Source organism: Lepidochelys kempii, chromosome 22 (assembly GCF_965140285.1).
Source record: "Lepidochelys kempii isolate rLepKem1 chromosome 22, rLepKem1.hap1, whole genome shotgun sequence".
NCBI classification, from domain to species: Eukaryota; Metazoa; Chordata; order Testudines; family Cheloniidae; genus Lepidochelys; species Lepidochelys kempii.
This window is the reverse complement of record NC_136401.1, coordinates 10,623,266-10,648,872: the sequence shown is the minus strand read 5'-3', so window position 1 is coordinate 10,648,872 and position 25,607 is coordinate 10,623,266. Positions and strand designations below refer to the sequence as shown.

At 51.6% G+C, this 25,607-nt stretch overlaps 1 protein-coding gene across 6 annotated transcripts in view; it reads right to left on the bottom strand.

Annotated features, from left to right (window-relative positions):
- Positions 1 to 25,607, bottom strand: part of ST14 (ST14 transmembrane serine protease matriptase) — an 88,166-nt gene that overhangs the window by 6,231 nt on the left and 56,328 nt on the right. For 5 of the 6 annotated variants that reach the window (XM_073321182.2, XM_073321180.2, XM_073321179.2 and 2 more), the window contains 17 exons: positions 25,133 to 25,260; positions 24,517 to 24,587; positions 22,923 to 23,083; positions 22,049 to 22,084; positions 21,163 to 21,400; positions 19,248 to 19,387; positions 18,753 to 18,850; positions 17,794 to 17,903; positions 16,125 to 16,255; positions 14,963 to 15,067; positions 12,277 to 12,384; positions 10,837 to 10,950; positions 10,297 to 10,422; positions 9,633 to 9,819; positions 7,855 to 8,129; positions 7,049 to 7,185; positions 3,106 to 6,096 (listed from right to left, as the gene is read on the bottom strand). In XM_073321182.2, the coding sequence (XP_073177283.1) occupies positions 5,935 to 6,096; positions 7,049 to 7,185; positions 7,855 to 8,129; positions 9,633 to 9,819; positions 10,297 to 10,422; positions 10,837 to 10,950; positions 12,277 to 12,384; positions 14,963 to 15,067; positions 16,125 to 16,255; positions 17,794 to 17,903; positions 18,753 to 18,850; positions 19,248 to 19,387; positions 21,163 to 21,400; positions 22,049 to 22,084; positions 22,923 to 23,083; positions 24,517 to 24,587; positions 25,133 to 25,260 (2,327 nt within the window). In that variant the 3' untranslated portion in view covers positions 3,106 to 5,934. Of the gene's footprint in view, positions 1 to 1,319; positions 6,097 to 7,048; positions 7,186 to 7,854; positions 8,130 to 9,632; positions 9,820 to 10,296; positions 10,423 to 10,836; positions 10,951 to 12,276; positions 12,385 to 14,962; positions 15,068 to 16,124; positions 16,256 to 17,793; positions 17,904 to 18,752; positions 18,851 to 19,247; positions 19,388 to 21,162; positions 21,401 to 22,048; positions 22,085 to 22,922; positions 23,084 to 24,516; positions 24,588 to 25,132; positions 25,261 to 25,607 lie in introns of those variants that run through there. The other variant, XR_013634899.1, reaches the window with a different exon arrangement.

Below are 25,607 nucleotides of genomic sequence, written 5' to 3'. Positions count from 1 at the left end.
CAGTGAAAGCTCTACGCCCTTCAATCCTGATCCCCTCTTCCAGTCTGCAGCCTCCCCTCATACCCACAGCTCTGCCCAGACCCCAGTCCTGAGCTGCTGCCCCCCCACCCCGCTATTCCACCCTTGCCCCCGCCAGTTCTGCCACTGCCCCCCTGCTTCCTGTTCCAGCACCCCTCCACATCTTGGGCAATGCCCCTCAGTCTTCTGCCCCAGGCCTGCTCTTCCCAAATAGAACAATGAGTCTTCTGTTTGTGGACCACGTTCTGCCCTTGCAGAGGGGACAGACCGGGTCTAGTTGGCCTTTCCCATCCCAAGTACCACAGAGAGTTTTGAGCTACAGTATAATCCATCCTGAATGGGCTGCGGGTCGCACTGCCACCTAATGGTCACAGTGCTTCATTACAGCAAAGCTTATGGATTGGGGAAAGTATGACAAGTGTGATTGTAACCCTGAACCAGAATAGCCAGACGGCTGGAAAACCGTAAGGGCTTGTCTCTAAGGGGAAATTGGCCAGCATAGTTATTCCAGAATAAGGATTCTACTATTGCTATTATGGAATAGCTCTCCATGTGGAACATCCTACTCCAGGATAGCTGCAGCACTTTAAATTCCCACCCTACCTCATTCTGGAGTAACTTCTGATCACAGACAAGCCCCGAGACACTCCATCCTCCCTTCTTCACATGTGCATCACCTCCACAGAGAACGCTGCTGACAAAGGAGGCATTCCTTTTCCCCCACGCTCCGTCCTGGCTGGCGAGCAATGAAGGCCCCACAACTGGATAATTGGGAGGGCCCACCAAGGAAACCCACAGGAAGCACTAGCTAGGAGGGGGAGCAACATAAAACCACATGCCTCCCCTCCCCACCCTACCCCGGGCCCAAAGAGCCCTAGAAACTGAACTGCAGGGTGAGTACAGCTGAGGAAGATCCATTCAGACTGAGGACAGGAGAGAGCGTGGTCTAGTGGATGGAGCATTGGCACTAGAATCAGGAAACCTTGGCTCTATTTCCACCTCCGTCTCTTCCCCTGCCTGTGCCCCATTTCCCACCCTCTGCCTCATCTATTTGGACGGGATGCTACCTGGGGCAGAGTCTCTCTCTCACTGGGTTTGTACAGCATCAAGCACAATAGAGCCCTGACCTGGGCTGGGGCCTGTGGAGGTTACTGGAATGCCAAAAATGCCCTCCACCGCCACGTAGGGATCCAGCCTCCTCTTTCTTTGCCCGCCCTTTGGAGCGAGCCACACACATTCCAACCAGGAGGGAGCCTCCGTGCCTGAGCCCCCTCAGGAGATAGGATGTGGGTTCCATTTACCTGAGCTGAGAGTCTGACAAGCAGCCCCGTGGTCCCAACCTGGGAGCAAGTGAGGATCCAGACAGGTCAAGTCCTGCAGGGAGGGAGGAGGTTGTTGTTAGGGTATAGGATAGGCCTGGTGCACGGGGAGCAAGTGGCACTGCCCTGACAACCTGCATCCAATTTGCTCCCGTCACAGATCAAGGCCCTTCTAGGAGGTCCTTTTTCTGCACCAGCCCATTCCGTGCCCATGAGTGCAGAATTCCAGGCATCCCCTTCAAACAGCCAGTTCACATCGCCAAGCCTTCCTGATGCATTCCTTACACTGCCATCGGTGACCGAGCCAGCCTTTGGCAAGGCCCATGTCACGTGCAGCAAGCTAAGGCTCTTTCCTACAGAGCATCCCGCCTTCCGGCATGGGAAGGGATGGTGATCACAGGGCTAACAGGTACATGCTCCACAGAGCACAATAGGCAGCCAGCCGAATCCCGGGATCCGGTGGCCCTGAGCTTGGGCGAGGCCCGGTCTGGAGTCAAGTTTTATGGCTGATGTCATCCCCACAGTGGGCCGAAGCCCAGGTCTGTGCAGTCCCAACGTCAACGTTTGAATTTCCGGCTTAACTCTGTGACTTGGGGCCAGCTCTGCTCAGGATGCTCCTACAGCCCACGAGGTCACTAGCTAACCCTCCTTCCTCTCCCCAGGCCCAGGATCAGAGGTGTGCCTTGAGCAGGGATCTCACAAAGCTGCCGCTGCCATGTAGGCAGCTCCCAGGGAGCAACGTGTAGCGAGGTGGAGGACAAGCCGTGGGGTTGTTTCAATGCCTCGTGACGGGCAGATTTGGGAAAGTGAAAACCCCGCTTCCTGAGAGCATAAGTACAAATCGCCATCCCGCTGCACTGCGTGGAGAGCAGAGGCCGCCAGGGGCCGATACCAGATAGAGATTCGTAGGGTTACTCACCCTCCTGTGGCTCAGCCGTCATCCGCTGCAGTTGGCTTCCTTCCGAGGCTCAGCCCAAGGGGCTGCTGCAACAAGGTTGGCTGGCTATTGGCATCCTCTGGAGCTCTCCGCAAGCCTCTCTCTCCAGCTGCGCAGCTCCCTACACCCAGCATCTATCTGACGTACGTACCTAGCCCCCCTCCCCAGAGTATCCGAGCACCGCATGATCTGTAACGGAGTGACCCTCGCAACACTCTGTGAGATAGGACAGGGCGACAACCCCATTTTACAGATGGGAAACTGAGGCACAGAGCGATTAAGTGACTTCACATAGGAAATTTGTGGCAGAGCAGGGACTTCAACCCAGGTCTTCAGTCAGCGCCCTAACCACTGGACCATGCTTCCTCTCTAGACCCTCGTCAATATTAGGTTACCAGATCTTGTCTGATATTCTGCCACCCATTTCCTGCACAATCTTTGAATCACAGAATCCTAGAAGATTAGGGTTGGAAGAGACCTCAGGAGGTCATCTAGTCCAATCCCCCACAAGGTAGGACCAACCCCAACTAAATCATCCCAGCCAGGGCTTTGTCAAGCCAGGCCTTAAAAACCTCTAAGGATGGAGATTCCACCACCTCCCTAGGTAACCCATTCCAGTGCTTCACCACCCTCCTAGTGAAATAGTGTTTCCTAATATCCAACCAAGACCGCCACCACTGCAACTTGGGTCAAGTCACCTTTCTGCGCCTCAGTTTCCCCAGCTGTGAAATAGGCACAAGAATCCGTCCCTCACAGAGGGCCTTGAGATCAGTTCAGCGAGGTTTACGAAGTGCTCCAAGACCTCTCGGTACAGCAATAAAGAATGAAATGTTCAGAGTAATACAAAAATCCCCAGTTTAATACAGGTTTTCTCCAAGCCTCTCCATTTCATTCAGATCTTTACAAAAAAAGTGACTTTACAACAAAGAAGTGCGGAAGGAGGTTAAACTGAGCAGGAAGGGCCTGCTTTCATCCTTCCAACATATGTACAATACTACCGTAGGGAGCAATATATACAGAAGAAAACCGGATCAAAATCAGCACATTTGAAATCATTTTGCAACATTCCTTTTTAAAAAACAGATTAAAAAGCCATCAGGTGCCGCCTCTTAACCCAGCCTGGCTTGTGCCAGGGACCAGGGGCAGGCAGAGACATTTCCTAAAACGGCAACACTCTCTTTAGGGCTGCGGCAAGCTGTTCAAACGCGCAAATGATTTTACACGTTTATCAGCTCCCCTCTGTCCTGGCAGATTGCTGCCTGATCCTGCAACGAGCAGGGTGCCAGTGATTCCAGAATCAGGGCCCAGCACTGGCAAGAAAAGGGAAGTACCAAAGATTCATGGAGGAACCACCTCACCGGTACCTACAAGTCCCTACTCCCACCTTGTCCCCATAGCAACGCTAGCCAATCACAAAATGACTTCTATTACATCACCGCTACACATACACACAGAGCAGGGCTTGCAGTCATGTTCCCAAGCAGCCAGAAGTCTCCTATTGGGGCTCCGAGTCCATACCCTGCCTACGTCCTGCTCAAAGGCATTACAGAGTCTGGGTCTAACGCTGCAGCCATTATCATTCCCAATATTCCCACTGGTCCATATAAGGGCTACAGGGTCAGCCCTGTGCTCAGGATCTCAACGCACTGCCTGGGGGCCTACTTTGGGGTACCCTGAAGAGCAGCCTCCGTGCGACCCTTCGTCTCCACAATCTCACATGGCACCCAAGGCTTCAGCCTGCCGCAAGGACTAAAGAACCAGCTAAAGGACTGAGGCGCTCGTGTCCCACAGACGGGCGGTGGGGTTTCACAGACAGCTAACGAGGTCACACTTCCCTTCTTACAGTTAAGGCACATTGTGGCAATGCCAATCTGACCCGTAAACAGGTCAGAAGATAGATAATGCGTACACACACACACACACACCATACACACGCACAGGCTCTCCAGTAGCTACATTTAAACCATTCTTGTGAAAAGCAGGCGGACAAGGGGGGAGCAAAGTTTAGCCCGCAACTCAATAGCGACTGGCCCATCTGGAATTCTGCAATGTGACCCCCAGAGGCCCCTCAACAGAGGCTAGATGCATTTCCTTGTGGGTTTGCGTGACGAACCTTGCAGAGGGACTACAAGTCCCAGAAGGTAGTGGATCTGAGCAGTGTGCCGAGACCAGTGGGCCAAACCTCTGTGTTTAAACTTAGGCACAACCCACCTCAAAAGGAGATGGAGGCTCTGTAGATCCATCCCCTGACATGCTAGATCCCCTAGTGTGCATGGTACACAAACCTAGCTCTCAGCAAGCAGGGTCAGCTGCTGGCACTCAGTAACGGTCCAGTGAGAACAGACGGACTGACTGAACGGCAGCCACCCCAGCACAAACAGCGCCCTGGCTAGGCCGAGCTGACTGCCACGTGCCATCTCAACCGCCCTGGGCGTGAGAATAGCTGTCTTGCACCAGGGGGATTTCCCAGTCATCTCCTCCCTGACTCAGCTCTCAGGATCCAAGCAGGGTGTCGCCAACCACCTCCGCTTTGCTCCAAAACAAGCAGATCAAAACCACTCTTGTGAGGAAAGATTCATTTGAAGCATCACTATCACCTCCATCACCCCCCTGCAGTGGGCAGCAGTAAGCCTTCCCTGCCATGCAGAGCCTGGCATTCGTTGCACTGACATAAGGAAAGGATCTAAGAGCAGGACGAGCTGTCCCGTCCCAGAACCACCGCCAGGCCGGAGGCAGAATGCAGCAGCTCAGGGCGGGAGAAGGGAGTGGGTCCAACAGAGCCTGGATTTTCCATCATTGACAGATCAGGGGAGATTTTACCTCTAGATATTCAACCTCTCATTTAAGTGTTTTACTGGAGTCAAGGAGAGGAGTTTTTTGGGGGTCATTCAATGGTAGGCAACCAATACAGACTGCTAACCTGCCCCGTGCAGCACTATCAGGGGCAACTGGAGATCCTCAACAATTAAACCTGCTCCGAAAACAAGAATCAAAAACACAGTTAAAAAAATGGGTATTTAAAAGCCCATCTGAACGGGAACTAGATGGTTGCCAGGGCCAGAGCGGGGGGTTGAATGGGCAGTCCCTCGTCATTCATCAAAAAACAGCTCTGCCATCACCTGCCAAACACTGGGCAGTTCTGGGGAAACACACACACACACAGCCCCACTTTAAATACGGACAAGCGTGTCCTTTGTGCAGCACCCCCCGGTGGCTGCTGCAGCCCTATCCCTCTGGACTAGGATGAGCAGGGGGTTCTCCCGGCTCCCTCCACAATGTGCGCCCGCCCGCCACAGTTCATGCTGAGGTGAGATGGGAGGAGGATTCCTATGCTCTCCCTTTGTAGGTTCCTGCTCACCAGAGGTAGGGGTTAAGTTCACATTAGAGGCAGCTCCCTGAAGGAGGAGGGGAGGGAATACGGGGAAGGATACAAGCTGCCCACTTCTCACCCCCATGCCTTCGAACAGGCCAGGCGTCCCGCTGGTCCAGTCCCATGGGGGAGGGGAGGAAATCACACACACACACACACACACACGATTCCCTTCACATCAGCTGGGAGTGTCTTCAACCACCGGCTTGAAAGAGACCCAGAGCGGAACGTGAGAGGCGCCGCCCACCCTGTGTGTCCATCCGGATCAAGAGCCCCTCGCTGGAGCCCTCCTAGAGACTGGTGTGCTGCTTGATCCAGTCCCGCAGCTTGGAGACCCGAGTGTAGACTCCCGGCTTGTTCCGCCGGGCGCAGCCGTCTCCCCAGCTGACCACACCGGCCAGAAACAGCCTGTTGTTGCTCTCCACGCTAACCAACGGCCCGCCTGAGTCCCCCTGCACGGAAACGGAACCACAGGTGAAAAAACAGGCTAACCCCCTCTCACCTTGGGCTCTTCCTCCATTTAGAGGATCTGCCTGTGCCCACATACAGTGATTAACCAAATGAAGGAATTCGTAAGGGACGTGGAATGTTTCTAGAAGTTATGTCCACTGGTCATTTGCACCCGAATGTGTTTAGAGGTGGGGTAGGAGGTATGAGGGTGATCAACTGTCACTGTAAGTTAATGAAATTTTCACATGGGAATTTTCTAGGTGGTTTATTTTTTTCACCTAAAAAGACCTCACAGGAGTCTCTGAAGCTCCTTGATGTTTGCATTAACTTCCTCTTTCAACTTCTCCCCTCCCTTGGTGACCTTGACGGTATTTGGGGAACGGGAGTCCCGTCTTCCAGCGAATTTCACGCTGGTGAATAGAACCGTCTTAGCAACCTGTTATGCAGGCAGCAGCACTGAGCGCCTTCTCAGCCCTGATCTTGGCTCCTTGGCTGAGGCAGGAGAGTCCAGCCTCAGGGCTCATTGAGTCCTTGGCCTCTCTGCAGGAGACCACAGCTCCGGGCAGGTAGGCCAGAGGAATCAGGCAAACAGCTATCAGCTAGCAACAGCTTCCCAGCACCAGTGAGCCAGGGACGGATGAGAACCGACAAGCAAATGGCGGTGACCCATGTTTTGAAATCTGGATCCAGAGCCAAAGAGCACCTCCTGCACACACCTCCCCGCCAAAGGACGGGGTGTTACAGAAGAACATCAGCGATTCCCATTGATTAACAGTAAGGAAATAAAATCTCTCCTCGGAGAGAGACTGCCTATGTATCCAGAATACACAAGGGCTGACGGAGATACGAAGTAAGCCGCCGTGCTGGACCCAGCTTGCTAAGAAAGGGCTACCCCCACTTCCCAGGGTTTCAGCACAATTTGGTTAAATCCCTTCCAAACCCAGAGGCTCCTACCTGGCAGGCATCAATACCCCCGGTCAGGATCCCCACACAAATCATGCGCGACGTTATCTGGTCAGTCAGCAGCGTGTTGCACATGGTCTGGTTAATCACCCGAATCGCCGCCTTCTGCAGGATGGTGGCACCAATACCTACAAAGACCAGAGGGGAGAGCTGCATTAAAGATGGGAGTCCCCTCTAAAGCGTCTGGGGTGGAGAGCACATGCCCCAACTCCTAATCCTCAGCGCCCTGAGGGTTACGAGCGGACAAGTGCTCTCCTCACCAACATGCTCCCTTCACGACTTCCCCCAAAGTGAGGCCCCTGCCTCCCATCCCCAATTCCAGCCATCAGAACCCAGCTGTGCCCCAGAGACACCTCCCTTCCCGTCAGATTCAATCCCACCACTGACTGCCAGCCACGCCCTGACCTCTCCCCACCGCTGCATTGCAGGCTCCTGACGGAAGCCCACTTCCTCCCAGCAAGAGGATCCAAAACCAGCTACAACGGCTGGGGGCAGCATGTGCGGCACAGGCTGAGGGGGAAGTCTGGCAGCAGACTCAGGACTCACTCCAGACAGTCCCAAAACACCCTCTCTCTCAGCTGCTGGAAACATGCCTTCATTCTCAGCACAGGGCCCCTCCAATGGCGGCCTATGGGTTAAATGAGTTTCCAATGAGGTGAGGAACTACCAAGACCTGCAGGTTCTCCCCCTCCCCACTTGAGCTACGCGCTGATCAGCCAAGTGGCATCCGGTGGACCCAGAGCAAATACAGGCATCCAGCCCCACCTCCCTCACCCCTTCCCAGGTGACCCCCTCACCTCCTTCCGAGGTGGCCCCCCACCCGGTCACCCAGATTTCCTTGCCAGCAGGGAAGTCATGGGTGGCATCGGGCAGGCAGATGGGCCGGACGGTGGCGGTGAATTTGACGGGACTCTGCAGCTCCAGCACAGCGATGTCGTAGTCGTAGGTGAAGTCATTGAATTGGGGGTTGGTGATGATGCGCTTGATGCTCCGCTCTTGCACCATCTTGTTAGTCCGGTCACTCTGGTCATGAAGCCCGAGAAAGGCCGTCCACAGTGTGGGGTCCGAGTACCTGCACAGAGACATGCCACAGGGTGACACGGGGCAAAACCAGAGACGGGTCTAGGGCTGGGATCGGACTGGGTAAAAGTTTTCCATCGAAATTTTTTTTTTTTTTTTTTTTTTTTTGTAAAGAACAGAAAATTGGGTTTTCAACTAATCGCGTTTCCATAAAATGGAGTTTGCTTTCCACGGAAACGTCTGGTTTCTGGTCAAACAAACAAGTGCCTGAAAACTGAATTAGGAGTCTTTGGGCTATCCTGTCACGACGCCTCATGGGAGCGGTAGTTCAGGTACCTCATGGCCTCATTCTCTTCTATGGTTTGGGCTCCCCAAAAAGACTACATCTCCCATGATGCACTACAGTCACGGATTCCCATGATGCAATGACCTGCCCCCATTATGAGGGATGCAGAATGAGAGATGTAGACTTACCAGGTAACCCGGCCTAGACCGAATAGGAGCATAAGGAAGCCAGTCTACAACTCCCATGAAGCATCACTTCCCATTTTGATTTTTTCACCGAAATTGAACTTCTCCGGGGGGTGGGAAAAAGAGTGCCCATTTTCTGACCAGCTCCACAGAGCACCCAGGAGTCCCTCAGAGCTCCATTGTGGCTGCCGAGCTATTGGGTGGAACATGGAGCTTCCCTGCAAAGCCCCCTACCGGAATACGCACGGCACAATGCCACTACCATACGCTTTCATGGCATCTCATCCAAAAACCTCACACAGCTCTTCACAAGGGTGGGTATTATCCCCAATTCACAGATGGGCACAGAGAAATTAAGGGTCCCACCCACAGTCAGAATCAGGTGCAGAGCTGGAAATAGACCCCTGGTGTTCTGACTCCCAGTCCTTTGGCAGGACTAGATCATCCCTGAGTTGCTGCTTCCCAGACCACCAGAGCACCTACTGCAAACCACCTGGAAGGTGATCCCGAGATGCAGTTTAAACAGCTGTGACCAGCGAGGTGATGATAAACTCACACCCTTCCGTTTTTCTAAGCATGGCAGGTTCCCCCAGCAGTCCAATGGCAGAGCCACTGCTTGCCAAGAACTACTAGCCACAACAGGAGCCTGGAGAGGAGTTGAAATCCCATCCAACGAGCATGACCAGTGGCAGCACACCCATCATCCCCAGTCGATAGAGGTTGCCATCTGCTAACAGTGGGGTTAGACTCATTACTTGGACCAGGCCCAATACAGGATTCAAAGCATCCATTGAATTGTTAGGAGGGAAAGCAGCATCCCCTATGCATCAGAGTAAACTCCCCTTTGGAGAGAACATTCTCGGTTATTCCCTTATGGGCAGGGGGCAGCCTACGCATGTGTTGGTTATGCCTTCCTCTGAAGCAGCTGGTACTGGCCTCCATTAGTGAAAGGATACTAGGCCAGAGAGCCCATTGGTCTGATCTACTATAGCAATTCCTATCCTCCATGTGCATGTCTGACATGGCACCAAGTCTGCCCAACCCTAGAGAGCAGCAGAGACCCAATCCCACTGCACCCACCAACCTGATCTGCGACTCTTCTTGGAAGCAGTGTGCTGCTGACACCAGCCACTTGTTCGATATCAGCGAGGCCCCACAGACATGCCCTTGGCTTTTCACGTGCAGGCTGACCTGCCACGGCCACTCGCCCTCTTCCGAGTCCTGCCCGCCGACAATCCGGGTCTGCTTGCTGTAAGAGCGGATCCCACAGTCTGAGATGGGAGAGTGAGGGAAAGACCGGAGAAAAGAGACCACTCCTGTTAGTTACCTGCTGTCAATCTCATCAGACACCCTCTCTATCCTTGGGGAATCTATTTAACGGTGTTGTTGCTGCCTTGCTTTGGCAACCGATATTAGAGTTATCACTGCAGTGGGAAGAGAGTTTGCGAACTGCAGTGGCAGAGTCAGCAGTGTGTGAATAAGAGTGTTTGTGTAGGTCCTATGTAAACTTTTTAATATAAAAACAAAAATCAAACCATCACCTCAACTTCTTGATGACAGCCTGGCTATTCCCTAGCAAAACAAATCCATTCCAAAAAGCACATGTCTATTCAGGAGCCCAAACTATCCCGCCCCGCAACCTCCCTTTCCAACTCCATAAAACAATTAATTAAGAGGTCTCAGGATCTACGCCCTGACTCAGGGGAGTGCCAACCACCACACCAGCACTGAGAAGGAGCATCACCCACCACAGCTCTCCTCGTCCGAGTTATCATCACAGTCTTTCGTCCCATCGCACTCCGGGTTGGTCTTGCTCAAGCACAAGCTGTTGTGGCATTTGTAGGTGTAATCCTTGCAGGAGACGGACTTCACTACTGGCAAGCCGAAGGGAGAAGCATTAGCCCCAGATGGCACCGTGCTGGGGAACCCCCCAGACACTAGCTCATGGGGAGGACGCTGAGGCCAGGAGGAATGTTGTCTGGGACAGCCCTTTAGGCTCCTTCCCAGGAGAAGGGCGTGGGGACCATATGAACCCCTTGGTGTTTCAGCTACATGGTTTTGCTGGTACATGCGGCACCAGTGACATGCAGCTCCAACGGGAATCGCACCCGTGTCCCAGTGTCGTGGCTTTTTGAGATCTCCCTCTTGTCACGTTGTCATGATCCCACAGATTTCCAGCAAACGGAAGCCCTGTTCGTGGCCCCTTGCTGGGGACCTGCAGGAGGCTCACGCGAGTCTCGCTAACAAGCATGCCGATTTCGAGACTCTCCTCCCCGGCCCGTCCTCACCTTTGCTGCAGGTGCCCTCGTCACTCCCGTCCCCACAGTCATCCTTGCTGTCACATTTCTGGGTTTCAGGGATGCATTTCCCGTTGCTGCACTTGAAGTGCTTATCTGGGCATTCTGGGAGAGAGAGGAAGCAGCCGCTGCTCAGAAATGGCAAAAAGGGCACGAAGTGCCATACACCCGGTTTTCAGCAACCCGCCCGAGGGAGGAGACAGACTGTGCTGTCAGGGATATAAAGGAGATTCCTTAGTGAGGCTGCAGGACGCAGACAGACCCTGTGGTTCTCTAGCTTAGACTAACGCCTCTTTAACCCCACACTCATGTTCTATTTCCCTTCTGTTTCTTTCTCCATCTCTTCCTAGGAATCTGCTCTTTTCTTTCTCCCCTTTTCCACAAAACATTTATGTTATTCCTAGGCTTGGCAGAATTCCCATTTTTATTGATTTATCATTTCCATGGGAAATATTGAGGTTTATTCTTAAGCTTTTTGTTGAGCTATTTATCAAATTAAACTTGCACAGGTGTGCAAAATCTACCCAATTTTTATTGATTTAAATGTTCAATGGCTGGAAACTGGGGCTGGGGTCAGGCAAGAATTATTGAAGGCCAGACTTTGAGATTCAGAAAGTTACAGCTTTGTTCCTCAGGTTTGGGTGTACGATGAAATTGACATTTACAAAAATCCAACCCTTCCAAGCCTAGTTATTCCTTACCCAGCCCCTTATATTACCCCCACTTTGTCCCAAATAGCCTGAATTTGGCAACTTTCCAGGTGCTCTACAAAAGACACCTGCTTTGAAAGGGTCTGGGTGAGGGTGCACTTCCTAGATCACACAGAAGGTTAGTAGCTAGCTGGCAGCAGAGTTCCTGCAGAACTGATTTTAATACAGCTGGCACTTAGTTTAATTGTATTTATTGCATGGATTAATTATGTTAGGGCCCCCAGAACATGGGATAGGAAATTTATTTTTAATCTAAATAAATTATAAAACTCTTGCTTTTCTGTGGGAAAAGTGAACATATTAATCTAGCTCCAGTTACTCCAATTTTTATTTAATTTATTTATTTATTTAGCAGGCAAAGTTGATCCTCCCTCTCTTTGTTAAAACCAGTTCAAACTAAACACAAAGTCACCGCAATTGCAGCTAGAGTCAGATCCAGCTCTCACTTCACCAGTTCTAGCACACTTCCCACCAGTGTTTTTCACACATTGTCAGGTCTCGGTCCCTCCCGTTCTTTGTCTGCGGCACACATTAGTTTATTCTCCTGAGGGCTGTAATACTTTGGTCTAATGGTGGTTGTTGATTTCGTGGGTGGGGGTGTTAGTGGCCTAGACTATACAGGAGGTCAGCCCAGATGTTCTGGTGGCATCGTCTGGCCTTCGACACTGTGACTTAATGGCCAGGTCTCAGTGTGGGGTGAAGCAATGGTCGAGCCACTTACTGCACTGCAGTTCATCACTGTTGTCCCCGCAATCATTCACACCGTCACAGAGCCAGAAGCGTGGCTTGCACCAGCCGTTATTACACCTGAACTGCTCCTTGGTGCAATCTGGGGAAGGAAGGGGAGACGTTAGATGATGCACCGATGCCGTCGCTCACCTGTACGATAGACAACTACAAGCTGGTGAGGGGTTTCAGACAGTGACTTTTCAGCAGGTCCCTCTACCTTGGAGACATGCACAGAATACACTTTGGACGAGGCCCTGGGCGGAGTCCTTCCTGCATCTCCACCCCTGGGAGCTGAATGTGCTCAGCAGTCTCCCAGGCTGGGCCCCTTCCTGAGAAACAGAAAAGCCAGAACGACTGACTGTACTGGGAGAGCATTGGGGACACCAAGGAGGATCTTCAAAGCCACAAAGAACCTTTCAAATGCACCCTTAAGGAGGAGAAATGGGAGCCACTCTAACATCAAATGGGGACAGATGTTTAGTCCCTCAGAGCAAGTCTGACTCAACATCTGAGGCTGAGCATTTGGATGAGAAGGAACCTTCTGCAACAACTGGCCATTCCAGCTGGCCAGTCACTGGCCAGTTCAGCACTTGGCATCAGCCTCACACACACGGTGCCCAGATACCACCGGGGATCAGTGCCCTGCAAATACCTGGGGGCCTGGCAACAGGCACAGACATATTTTGGTAGCCCGTTTGCAGTATCTTAATCTGAGCGGGTTACGACAAGCATGGCTGAGTGGCACCCTGGGAGCAGCTTTTTCAAGGCAGTTTGGGCATCCTCACCAGCCATACTGCATAAGCGTTTGGCCCAGTGCCTTCTGGGAAAAGCTGGGCAGCTACCCCATCATGCCTCAGCAGGGAACTGAGTGCCCAGCAAACGTGTGCACAGACTGATACCAGAAGCACATGGAGCAATGCACTCTGGGATGCACTGGAAGAGTCAGGAGGAAGCAACACCAGTCAAACCCATTACAAAAAGTCAATCATGTTCCAAGCTAGACAAGACTCAGCTGCCAATGGACAGGGCAGTAAACATGTTTTGAGCTGACTGTGTCACTAACTGGTCAAACTCAGTAGCACAGACAGAGCCCGATGCGTTTCTAGGATAAGGGAGCAAAGAACTGGAGAACAGATTTTTCACTCGAAAAGAGCCTAGGATTGAGTACACACCCAAGCACCCACTCATCGCCCCGGGGGGCAGTGAGCACCCACAGGCCGGGAGCACACCACTTGCATCCCAAGGGAGTTAAGTCCTGTCATTTAGTACAATGAGACCTGAGCCAGAGGCTCCATTCTCCTCTCATGGACTCTAGGCCATGGCTAATGACATTATCTGTGGGATTGTATATTAATCCAGGTTTCAGAGGAACAGCCGTGTTAGTCTGTATTCGCAAAAAGAAAAGGAGTACTTGTGGCACCTTAGAGACTAACCAATTTATTTGAGCATGAGCTCAATCCAAGAGATAAAAATGAATCCACACACACACACACTCATGCTCTGCCCAGGAAGGAACTATAAACAGCACAGCAGTGCCCTGAGCATGACAGGTAATGAAATGCATGCAGGTACGCCAGCCCCCTGGGGCATGCAGGGGCCAGGTGGTTGGGACCACAAAGCAGCATCAGCAAGGATTAAACAGCAGAAACAATCTCCCAACAGGCAGTGGTCGGAGGAAGGTTAGTGAGTGAAAGTCACCTGGCATTGGCTCTTTGCAGGGAGATTAACAACAATAAGAATGAACCCTCCCGAACTATAAAGGGATTCCAGACTGATCAAGCCACTGATTGTTGCTTATCTACACCGGTCTGAAGGTTGGGGGAGGAAGCGGTTTCCACTAGAAGCTTAATGCTAGTTGGACTGGGGAGATCCCCAAGCCAGCAGGCTTTGGCTTTCCTCCGTGAAAAGGGGAAGACCAGTCTGACTCACAGTCAGATTCAGGTCTCAAACAAAAAGCCACAGCGCCAGAAGACCTGATCTTTGGGGAGACACACCCACACACACAGACACACACCCACACACCCCATGTCCCCTGTGTTCAAGGGGTTCGGATCAACTCAGTCAGCTGGGTGCTGGGATGAAGGCCGCTGCTCCATGGATTACAGCACCAAGGTCCATTTTCACTCCTGATGAATGACAGGAACAGCAGCAGCCCCGACGCCTTTGCGTCAGTTGCTACGCACATACAGAGCTGAAGCAGCCTGTGTAGAGCTGCAGTACAGCCGTCACCCAAAAGCTCGGCAGCCTGGTAGGATCTGTTCGTGGTGCACCCCACAGGTCATGCAGCTGGTTGCCAGAGCCACCGAGACAGCGTTGGACTTGTAACCCATGTCTAAATTCATCTCCAGCAAGACAGCAGCTCTGCAAGCTGCTGGAGGGGATTGCTGGGCCCAGCAATGAAGAAAGGACTTTCCCCACCGAGATCTCTCTCCCTAAGGGGTCATTCTTGTGGCTTAGGATGCACCGGTTCCAAGACACCCCAGTCTGGCTAACCTCCAGCCCTGCCGCTGGACTACCAAGAACTGCCTTCAGCCCCCAGCGCTGAGGCATTAACCCAACCTGTCCACTTAGGGGATCCCTGAGCAAGCCAGGAGTTCCCTCCCACTTGCTGGCATTCGGCAGAGACCTCTCCATCCCATAGCATGGCCCTGCAAAGAGACTCCAAAGGAAGGACTTACTGCAGGAGCGCTCGTCGCTAGCATCCGTGCAGTCCACCCAGCCGTCACAGCGCATGACTTTATCAATGCAGCGGCCAGTGTTGCAGGTGAACTTGCCAGGACAGGCTGCAAGCAACAAGGGAGAAAGAGAAAGGAGCAACATGCATTAGCCTGGCCAATAACCCATCAGCTCCTCTTGCATTCAGTTTCTGACGCGTCCATTCCTCTGAAAACACATGCAGCACTGAGGACACATCATCTGGACCAGCGTGGGTGAATGCTCTTCTGCAAGTGGAGTGGATTTTCCAGGGACCAGCTGCTTCCCGCACTGGGATGTTCCTAAACCCTGTTTGGCTAGTCTACCCTGTGCTTGCATCTCACCACGTCTGTTTCCACCCACTGGACACTTGGCATGAAGAAGCCAAAATGAGACATTATGTGAGAACAAACATGAGAGACAAGGTTCGAATGACAGACTGGATCCTGATCCAGACTTCACCAAAGCACAAGTGTATCTGTACCTCGTGGACTCAGTGAGTGAAGAGGACTGGACCAGAAGACCTCTCGAGGTCCTTTCCAGTCCTACACTTCTATGATTCTATGTCTCCCTCGAGTGCTGGGTCCAGTGACTACAACAATCTGCTACTTACTCCCAATGAAGAGGAGTTACTCTTTTCACTCAAATACCCTCGACGCCTAAGGTCTTGCAACCTGGGGTGGTCTCATTAAATTCGAGCTAGGATTTCCTTTGGCCCATTTTCAGTAACAAAATTCAGATTTGGCTCAGTACTTGCCCAGCATTTGGAGTGATCCAATTCAAAGTTCTGGCCCATCTTTAACAATAACCTACGCTTGCCACAAAATTGCACTAGGAAAAAAAAAGGGATATGCAAATAGATACATATTGAATTCCCAGGATTTTATCAGTCAACAATGAATGCATGCTACCCAACTTATAGGGCAACTACAGCAATAAGCCAAGTCCACAAGCAGGTGTCCTCCCCAAGATGTGATGGCCTACCTGGGCTATGCACATCTGTCACCACAACTCATTTCACTTATGACCCAAACCCTCCAGAGGTCAAAGGGCAGACCAATAACCCAGCTGCATCCCTCCTTCCTCAGCAGCTAAGAAAATAAACCAGGTCCCCTGAAAGTTCACAGCATCTGGGTTTCAACTTACGGTCACTGGAATCATAAGACATGAACTTTGCCAAGAAGCCAGTGTCTGTGTGCGACTGGTCTGAATGGAACCGGACAGTGATTTTGCTGGTATTACTTGCCACCACAAACTGGGAGCGCTCTCCACAGTACCTGGAAAGAGGACAGCACAGATTTAGGAACTGTTACCGTACGGAAGAGATGGTCCCTCCCTGACCAGTAGAAAAAGGCAATTTCCTCTCCATGTCTCTCACACGTCCATTGGCCTAGGACATCAGCAGGGTCTTCTCACTCCCATTCACTCTAAAAAAGGGCTGACCCCAGCATGGATTAGTGGGGTGGTCATGGCTCCATGCCAGGTGCCAGATTTAGATGCCTTGCCCCAAACTGCAGGGCTGCAAAGTTGAGACCTGGATTTCAATCGGGGTGCTTGGATCGGTGGTATGGGGGGGGCTGTTTGATATGGCCCATGCGAAATACAAGGGCCTGCAGAAAATCTTGTTGGTAGCTGGTGTGCTGCCCCTCACGCTGACCAGCAAAGTCACTGTGCTTCCTTGGCTGCCTGGATCCACCTGTTGTCTCTTGTTTTATACTCAGATTGTAAGCCCCTTGGGGCACTGACCGTCTCTTTGTTCTGTGTGCCAGGCACTGTACACACAATGGGGTCACCCAATTGGCTGTGAAATTTGGGTCTGGATTTAGATTCTGATCTCCCCCACATTTCCGAAAGGGTGGTTAGCCCTAGAGAACTGACCCAAGCACTCAACAAGATAGCTCATTTCTATTGAAACTTTTTAAATCATTAATTATTTTTGCAGGAGTTATTACACTTCAAAGCAGCAAGCAGGTGTTGCTTTCAATTCCATTGACAAATTAATGGAACACTAATGTAACCAAGTTGTCCTTGTAGTGTACATAGCTGATCTTGCTTACTGCACCTTTAAATTTCTACGAGTCTGCCACGGCATATTCGTTTCAGATGACTCACACACCAATCACTCCCCTTCTCCACTTGACTTTTGTGCTTCTCTTTTAGGACGATTACTGAGGTTGAAACCACAGCGCTGCTCGGTGCGAACAGAAAGAAGAACAGTCCTGTCTGGATTCCTAACCGGCATCTGACAGCGGTTAGCTTTGTAGACAGCATCTGATGTCGAAATCCAAGTAGAGTAACCCCCAGCTATAGCCACTCAGCAGCGATCCCCAGTGATGGGCAATGAGCCAGATGCTCACAGCAACAATAGTGTAATCCCACCATTCTCCATGGGACATAGGAACTGCCAGACTGGATCAGACACCTGGTCCAGCCAGTCCAGTATCCCATCTGACAGCAGCCAGTGCCAGGTGATTCAGAGGAAAGTGAGAGATAACCTGCCCCCACGAAGATCTCACCCTAATCCTCAATAGTTATTGGCTTAAACCCTGAAACATGAGGTTTTATATCCCTTCCAGTATCTGTTAGCATTTGCTATAGCAGCTCTGGGGATTCTTGTAAACGATATAAATGCCCAATCCCATTTGGAATCTTGAAAAATTCTTGGCCTCAATGATTCTGTGGCAGTGAGTTCCACAGCCTAATGACATGTTGTGTGAAAAAGTATTTCCTTTGATCAGTTTAATTTGCCACCATTTGTTTCACTGGCTGTCCCCAGCCTGTGTCTCTGCGTCACGTCACATTGCCCAGTACTTACTTTGTATTGCTGATCTCCACATAATCCTTGGTGCAGGAACTGACCGGGATGCCAGGTTCCAATATGTAGAACACATTGAAATGCACCTTCACGTTCTTTGTAGAGGGGACCTGAGAGGGGCGAGACAAGAGTCAGAGTCAGTGGGAAGGGAGTGAGAGGGGGGGGAACTGGTTTCTCTTCCTTCCTCCTTTGGCGATCAGAAAAGGGATGGGTATTTCAGGTATTTATGCAGAGCTTTTTCAAACCTGATTCACAACAGAGACCAGGCCAGTCAGAAAATCTACCACCTGTAGTTTACTCTGAACAGCTCCCATGGGTTACCAGGCAAGCCGTAGCTTCAGTCCTAGCCGCATCGGGCCAGGTGTTGCTACAGGAGTTACCCATCACCCAGCTGACCTGATCAGTTTCAGAGGAACGATGTGAATGGTCAGGGAAAAGCCTCATGACACCCCTGGAGTCATTCAGAACAAGGACTGAACAAAGCAAGGTAGGGGATGTTGACAGAGGGGAGAAACCAACACAGAAATGGACAAATCCAGACAAGCCAGGGCCCATCATCTCCAGCATCCCATCCCCCATGGTGGCCAGTAGCAAACGCTTCTGAGGAAAGTGCAAGAACCAACACCAGTGGAATAACCTGCCCACGGCAAAAGTTTCTTCCTACCCCATCAATCAGAGGCTGGATTGTTCCCCCAAGTCCCTTACGTCCTGTGTAAAGCCATAGCTGATGCTATTATTTACATACAACACTGAGGGGGATGAAAGTCAATGGGAGCTAGGCACCTAAAAAAAACCAAAACTATCCTCACCCCCATTCCTTGTGGGAATCCTGTTCATCTCTTGGCCTTGGCGATCACCTGCCGAACTCACTGCCATGACTTTAACAATGGGCTAAGCTGACCCCACCTCCCGCTTCTATCAATCCACACTAGGCAGAAGGGTCCGTCCTGTGCTCTCACCTCTATGTTCCAGACACAATCCATGTCGGGCGGATAGTGGGCCGGGTAGAAAGGGGTGGTGAAGGTTCCACTTTCTCCTTTCAAAGTCTTGCTGCAGGCTAGAAGACAAGCAGGAAAAGGAAATCAAGATGCCAGGGCTTCCAAAAGCAGCGATCGGCTATTACCCGAGGCAGAAACAGACACAGGCAGAGCAGCCTTTAAATGAGGTTAAGCCAATCTCTGGAGATACCGGCTCTACTCCAAGGTATGGCTAGAACCCAGGAGACCAATTACATGGTCTTCCCAGCTAATCCAACTTAATTCCTTCCCCCTTCTCCTTAGGGGGCATCATTAAAGAAGACAAGAGCATTGTGGGTAAGAAAAGAGCTTCTGAGAGCCAGGAAGAGACCTGATTCTAAGGGGCTCCTGTGCAATTGGCATCATCACCACAAGCATCTGGCTTCTCCCTTCCCCCACCTCCACAAGAGAGAGGCTTTCCCGAGCCCCCTAACTTACTTTTAGGCTTCGGGAGCTGGAAGAACTCCGCCTTGAAGCCAGGGTTCCGCCCCTCAGCGTTGGTGATCAGCGTCACCAGCATGACGTTCTGGGAGGACAGGAAGGTCAGGTTGTAGGACGGAGGGTAACTGCCACACAGACTGGGAGGAGAAAAGCACAGAGAGCACCACACAATGGAATGGAGCAGAGACAGGGGCTCAGTCGCTGCGTTAAGCCCTCTTCACTGCTCGGCATTCCCCTTCCCCACCACGAACAGAGTCCCAACCGCACCCCAGAAAAAACAAATCCCAGATTTAAAGGGACACTATCAGCTCACTCTTGTAATAATATCCAGTTCGCATTAGACCTCACAGTGCTTTACAAAGGAGGGCTGGATCATAATCCCCACTTTACAGCTGGGGAAACTGAGGCACGGAGCAGGGGCGAGGGGGAGTGACTTGCCCAAGGTCACCTAGCTGGCCAGTAGCAGAGCCAGGAACAGAACTCAGCTCTCTTGAGTCCCAGTCCACTCGGCCATGCTGAGCTATGGGACCCTGTTACTGGGGGCTGCAGAGTGAGCTTTTCCTCCTAGTTGCTAAACTGCATGACAAGAAATGCAAGATTTTCTTTTGTGAGCAATTGTCGTTGCCAGAGGGATTGTATGCGGTCAGGAACAGGCAGCCTGGCATCTAGGATGCGCATGACACTTGGAGCAGGTTTCCCAGCGGTGAAGAAGTCGTCCATGGAAGCCTGTCTCTCCCACCAAAGTTGGACCGACAAAAGCTATTACCTCCACCACCTTGTCTCTCGAATACCCTGGGACCCACAAAGCTATACCAACACTGCATAGATTTTGTGTGTATTGCAGCAGCCCGGAGACCCAAATCACAGGCCAGGACCCCACTGTGTCAGGTGCTGTACAAACAAAACGGAAGCCCCTGTCCTGAGAAACTCGCAATCTAAGTCAGTCGAGGAAATGGGGGTTTTTCTTTCGGTTCAACTTTTTCACAGTTGGCGCCGTATCTCGAGAGCTGTTTTAAGTGAACATTTCTTTGCCTGGGCTGCCAACACGTTACGGTTATTAAAATGGATTTACAAAAGAATCACAACAACTGTCCATTCATTGTATTACCCTCCTCGTGGACAAAAACAAATCAGTGAGGGCAGCTTCACTTGCAGAGGCTTATGGCGATAATATTCACGTTGGCTCACTCTGCAATGAGAAAGCTCGGCAGGCAAAAAAACAAACTGCTTCCACTGGAATATGCATTAAAAAGAAATATTTCTATCAGCTTGGGACCATCATTGTTCTGTGTTCGTACAGTGCCGGCCATGACCAGGGCGCCTAGGTGCCACCACAACACAATAAGTGAATTATTAATTATATATTAATCATCTTAATCCTCCCAGGAAGGAGGCTTCAAATGACCTATTTATTCAAGAGCTCTCTCCCCATCTTGGTTTCCTCCTTGCAATCCCTTTGCTCACACCCCCTGCTGCTCTCATGCTGGTCTTGCATTTATTCATTCTTGCTCTGTTCAGTTAGTATTTGGTCCGACCCCGGTTAAGTCTTGAGTTCAGTATCACCCCACTGATTTATCAGATTACTTCTATTGTGACAGCAGCCCCATCGTGCTGGATGCCACACAGACACACAGGAAGATAGTCCCTGCCCTAAAGGGCTTGCATCCCACTCACTTTCCTTCGGAGGCTAATTCCACAGTCTAGCAGCTCTGGCTGTCGGACAATTCCCTTGTTATTCAGCACAAGATTCCTGTGACTCAGCATAATCCATTACTCCTAACTATACCTCTCGCTCTGCCCAAGACAGCTCCTCTCACTCCTTGGTGTTTGACACCGTTCAGAACGGGCCCCGCATTCTTTCCCTGCCCCCATATCTCCCCACAGAAGGAGGTAGCCCAGAAAAGTCACTCACTTCACAAGTTCGTGGGGTTCCACGGGGCTCAGGGAGTTGTAGACCCTGATGATGTCGCTCCCTTCGCTGCAGAGCTCCACATCGAACGTCTTGAAGGTCAGGCTGATGATGGAGTCGACGTCGGCCCTCAGGACCCACGTGCAATGAGCATTGTTCGGGTACGGGCTGTTGGGAAAGCCCGGTGTAGCGAAGCTGGTGATCTCACCTTCCTCGGCATGAAGGGCAAAACTGCAGCTATCTGCGGAGAGGAGGGGGACAGGGGAGATGGTCCGGATGTCAGTAAAGGCATCACAGAAGGGAAACCAGATAGATGTCACAAGCAGGTAGTTCTTGGTTTAAATCGCAAGAGATGAGAAGCACCGAGGTCCAACACCACCACTGTATCTGGCCCCCAGTAATCCCAAGGTGTGGGCTAAGAGGCCAGGAAGCTCCGATGACTTGGTTTTCTGAGTGCAGCTTTAAATTTCTAAAAACTCTCCCTGCCTGCAGAGTCCAACAGGGGATTTAGTCCTTAGTCTCTCTGCTGACTGTTACAGAGGAAACGTAGGCGCTATGCTCTCTCAGGGAGACCTGACCTTTGTTCTTTCTTGTTATTGTTTTCCTTTAGCTAAAAAGGAAAGTTGCACTATCTATGGAAAAACCTGCCACTTGGGATAGGCCCACCTGATCCTACTGGAGGATCCCGAGGTCAGGCCCAGTGAGGGGTCACGTATTCGGAATCACGGGCATCCCGAGGCTTCTCCTGCCCGCGAATGAAAACCCTCCCAGCAAATACAACAGTTTCCTACAGCCCAACGCAGGGGGCTCCTAGTGGAAAGGGGAATCGGTCCCACCCTCCAATTCAGGGGAAATATTTGCTGGCAAGAACAGTAAGAGTTACACTTACTGCCTCGTGATGATTGGATTATACTGGGATCAGCAGCTACAAGAGAAAAACACATTTCATTAGTAACAAGTTCACTGCTCAGATGCTAGGCAGGGAGCACCCAGCCAGCCTGCGTTTGACAGGGGAAAGAGCATCTTCCCTGACAGCGAGAGCCAGGGAAGCTGGTCCTCTGCCCCCAAAATAAGCAGAGCTCTGGCTTGGATGCCTTGGGTCACAGGGGAGAGGACTCAGGTCTGGAGGCTTCAGAATCCAAGCGAACGAGCCACAGCACACAGTTCTCTTATGATCTCGTCCCAGAGGGAGCAGCAGGGAGGACCCTGGGTTTCCCCATGAGCACCATCTGCTTCCAGCTGGGATTCCCCACCGGGGTTGCGGAATCCTCCTTTCTCCCCCGCCCCATCCCTCATCAGAGGGGGCATGAGCTCGCTCAAGCCAAAAAAATAAAATCCCACTCCCTAGGTAGGCCCCGCCCCAAAGAGTCCCTTAGCGCTGCGACTGCTGCTTCCCCTACACCATCCATAGAGCACGTCAGCTGTCCCGGGCATCCAGTGCTTGTCAAATTAGCACTTTGCCCTTCTGTAGAGCCTTCCCTCCAAGGACTCTCAAGCCATTCCCTGTCATTAACCGTCACAGCCCGGGCAAAGCAAGCAAACATCGTCCCTACTGTACAGACAGGGAAACTGAGGCATGGAGCCATTAAGAGACCTACCCACACCCAGCGAGCTAGTGGCAAAGCTAATAGGACAGCTCGCAGGCCTCCAAGCACCGGTCTATTCCGCCTCCCCAAGAATCACCAAGGGCATCAGGCAGTTCCCTCCCACCTGACCCGGAGCCCAACGAGGAAGAAGAGAAGGGGAACGGAGCCAGGACTCACGGAAAGCAACAATCGAATTGACTTGCAACACAGGGTTCCGTGACTTGTACTTCACCGTTTGGATCAGACTCTGCTCGTCAGCCATGGCCTTGTCGAGCGCCTTGGCCCTGTATGCTGGGACAATGAACTCCGACCAATAATAGGCAATGACGCTGCCTTCGCTGCGGGGGAAAAGGGAGCCAAGTTACCGACAGCGTGCAAACACCGGATGGAGGAGGAGAAGGAGACAGGGTCCTGGGACTCAGACTCAAAGGTCAGCAGGGATCAATCATCATGATCATCTAGTCTGACCCTCCTGCACATCACAGGCCACAGAACCTCCCCCACCCACTCCTATAATGGACCCCTAACCTCTGACTGAGTTACTCAAGTCCTCAAATCAAGTTACAGAGAATCCACCATTTACACTAGTTTAAACAAGCAAGGGACCCGTGCCCCACGCTGCAGAGGAAGGCGAAAAAGCCCCAGGGTCTCTGCAAATCTGACCCACAGGAAAATTCCTTCCCGACCCCAAATACAGCGATCAGTTAGACACTGAGCATGTGGGCGAGAGCCACCAGCCAGACACCTAGGAAAGAACTCTCTGTAGTAACTCAGAGCCTTCCCATATAGTGTCCCATCACCGGCCACTGAAGATATTTGCTGGTAGCAGTCGCAGATCGGCTACCCACCATCGTAGGCAGTCCCATCATCCCATCCCCTCCATAAACTTATCAAGCTCAGTCTTGAAGCCAGTTTGTTTTTTTGCCCACACTCCTCCCCTTGGGAGGCTGCTCCAGAACTTCTCTCCGCTGATGGTTAGAAACCTTTATCTAATTGCAAGCCTAAACTTGTTGATGGCCAGTTTATGTGTGTTTGTTCTTGTGTCCACATTGGCGCTTAACTTAAATAACTCCTCTCCCTCCCTGGTATTTACAGAGAGCATGCATATCTCCCCTCAGCTTTCTTTTGGCTAGGCTAAACAAGCCAAGCTCTTTGAGTCTCTTCTCACAAGGTAGGTTCCTATTCCTCGGATCATCCTAGATGTCCTCCTCTGCACCTGTTCCACTTTGAAGTCAAGGCCCATAAGCAGTGGAGGCTGCAGGGAATGAGGGCACACTGCTCTCACCTGAAACCCCCTGGCTCAGCCTGGTTCTGAGGCTCTTGGGGCAGAAGGTGAGCTAAACAAAAGGGCTGAATATGGCCTTGTCAGGAGCTCTGTTCAGGGAAGGGCCCTGCCAGACTGAGTCACCCCATGACTAGGCCCATCACAGACCAAGTCACTTAATTTTGCCTGGTGCCACACAGTTCCGTTCCCTGGGGGCTGCCATTGGGTGCTCCCATTCAGAAGCAGCGTGTTACAAAGACGACTAATTGCACTGGGCTCAAGTCCCGGTGAGGTCATTCTTACTCTCTTAATCCAAATTAAAGGGAGCCCGACTGAGGAGCTCACAGCTGCTCTCTGTGCATGGAGGAAAATTGCTGCAGTGAGGTGGGTCTGTCCCATGGTAACCCAGGGAAGGTGAGTTTTTACCTCCTTGTAATTTCCGGGATGTACCAGCTCCCTGCCCCTACATACGGGCTCAGGATGCAACTGTAGGGAGGCAGCACCCACCTGAATGCAGTTATTACTGTCTCCTTGTGATAAGGGCCAATGTCTTGATTATTTTTATACATCTCCTTGATCTAAAAAAAACAAACAAAAAAAAACACAACAGTAAAGAGAAACGCATTATATATACAGAAAAGAATTTAAAATCAGGAGCACTTCAATTCCCAGCAGGTCTGGATGTTAAAAGAACAGAGTCAGGTTAAAAAAAACTAACATCACAGCCAAAGTTTGCGAGCCTGGGAACCTAAGGCAGGCTCCCGAGTCCATATTTAGACACCTACAAAGTCATGGGAGGACAACGTCAGCATCATTCGTGGGGGGCTCAGATCCTTCAGCGATTGGAGGTAGAGGAAGGGGTGTTGACATCCTATAAATGCCTATACAGCTGGATCCACGACCCTTTCCACAGCACTGAGCTCAGCCCAGTGAGCTCAGGTGGACATATAGAAGGCCGTTACTGCAGCCGGGGAGAGGAATCAGGGCAAGAAAGGGCCAAATGAACTGCAGTGCTGCGTGCAAGATCCCAGCACCCATGACAAGCTCTGGGGTGGGAAGACAGCTGAGCTGAGAGCTCCCTCTGGGGAAGCCCCACGTGGGGAGAGGTCAGCAAGTCCCTTACCGTCTGCTTCACCTTCTTGGAGAGCAGGGCAAACTCGGTGGTGCTGGAGTTCTCGTAGGCGTCAATGAAGTTCAAATTCAGAATCACTAGATGGCCATTGTAAACCTTCTGGACAGGGGCTCTCCGGTCTGGAAAACACCATCGCAGAAAGAGAAAAGGATTTCAGTGCAGCTATCAGAGCGAGAAAGCCTGAGCAAGACGGAGAACTCAGGAGTCCTGGCCTCCTACTCTAACCACTGGAAAACACAGACAGACCCTGGGCGTCAGCGGGCAGGACTGAGCGTGGGACCTCTGGAGCTTAGTGCATGAGCCTCTACCGCGTGAGCTAAAAGCCAGCTGGCTCTTAGCCACAGTTGTAAGAGCAGACTCATTAATGCTCTCTCTTTAAGTGGTCTTGATGCCACGAGATGGGAAAGAACACCACACCCAGGAGGTGTGTGGGTTACACTACCACCTATGGAATTTAAGGCCAGAA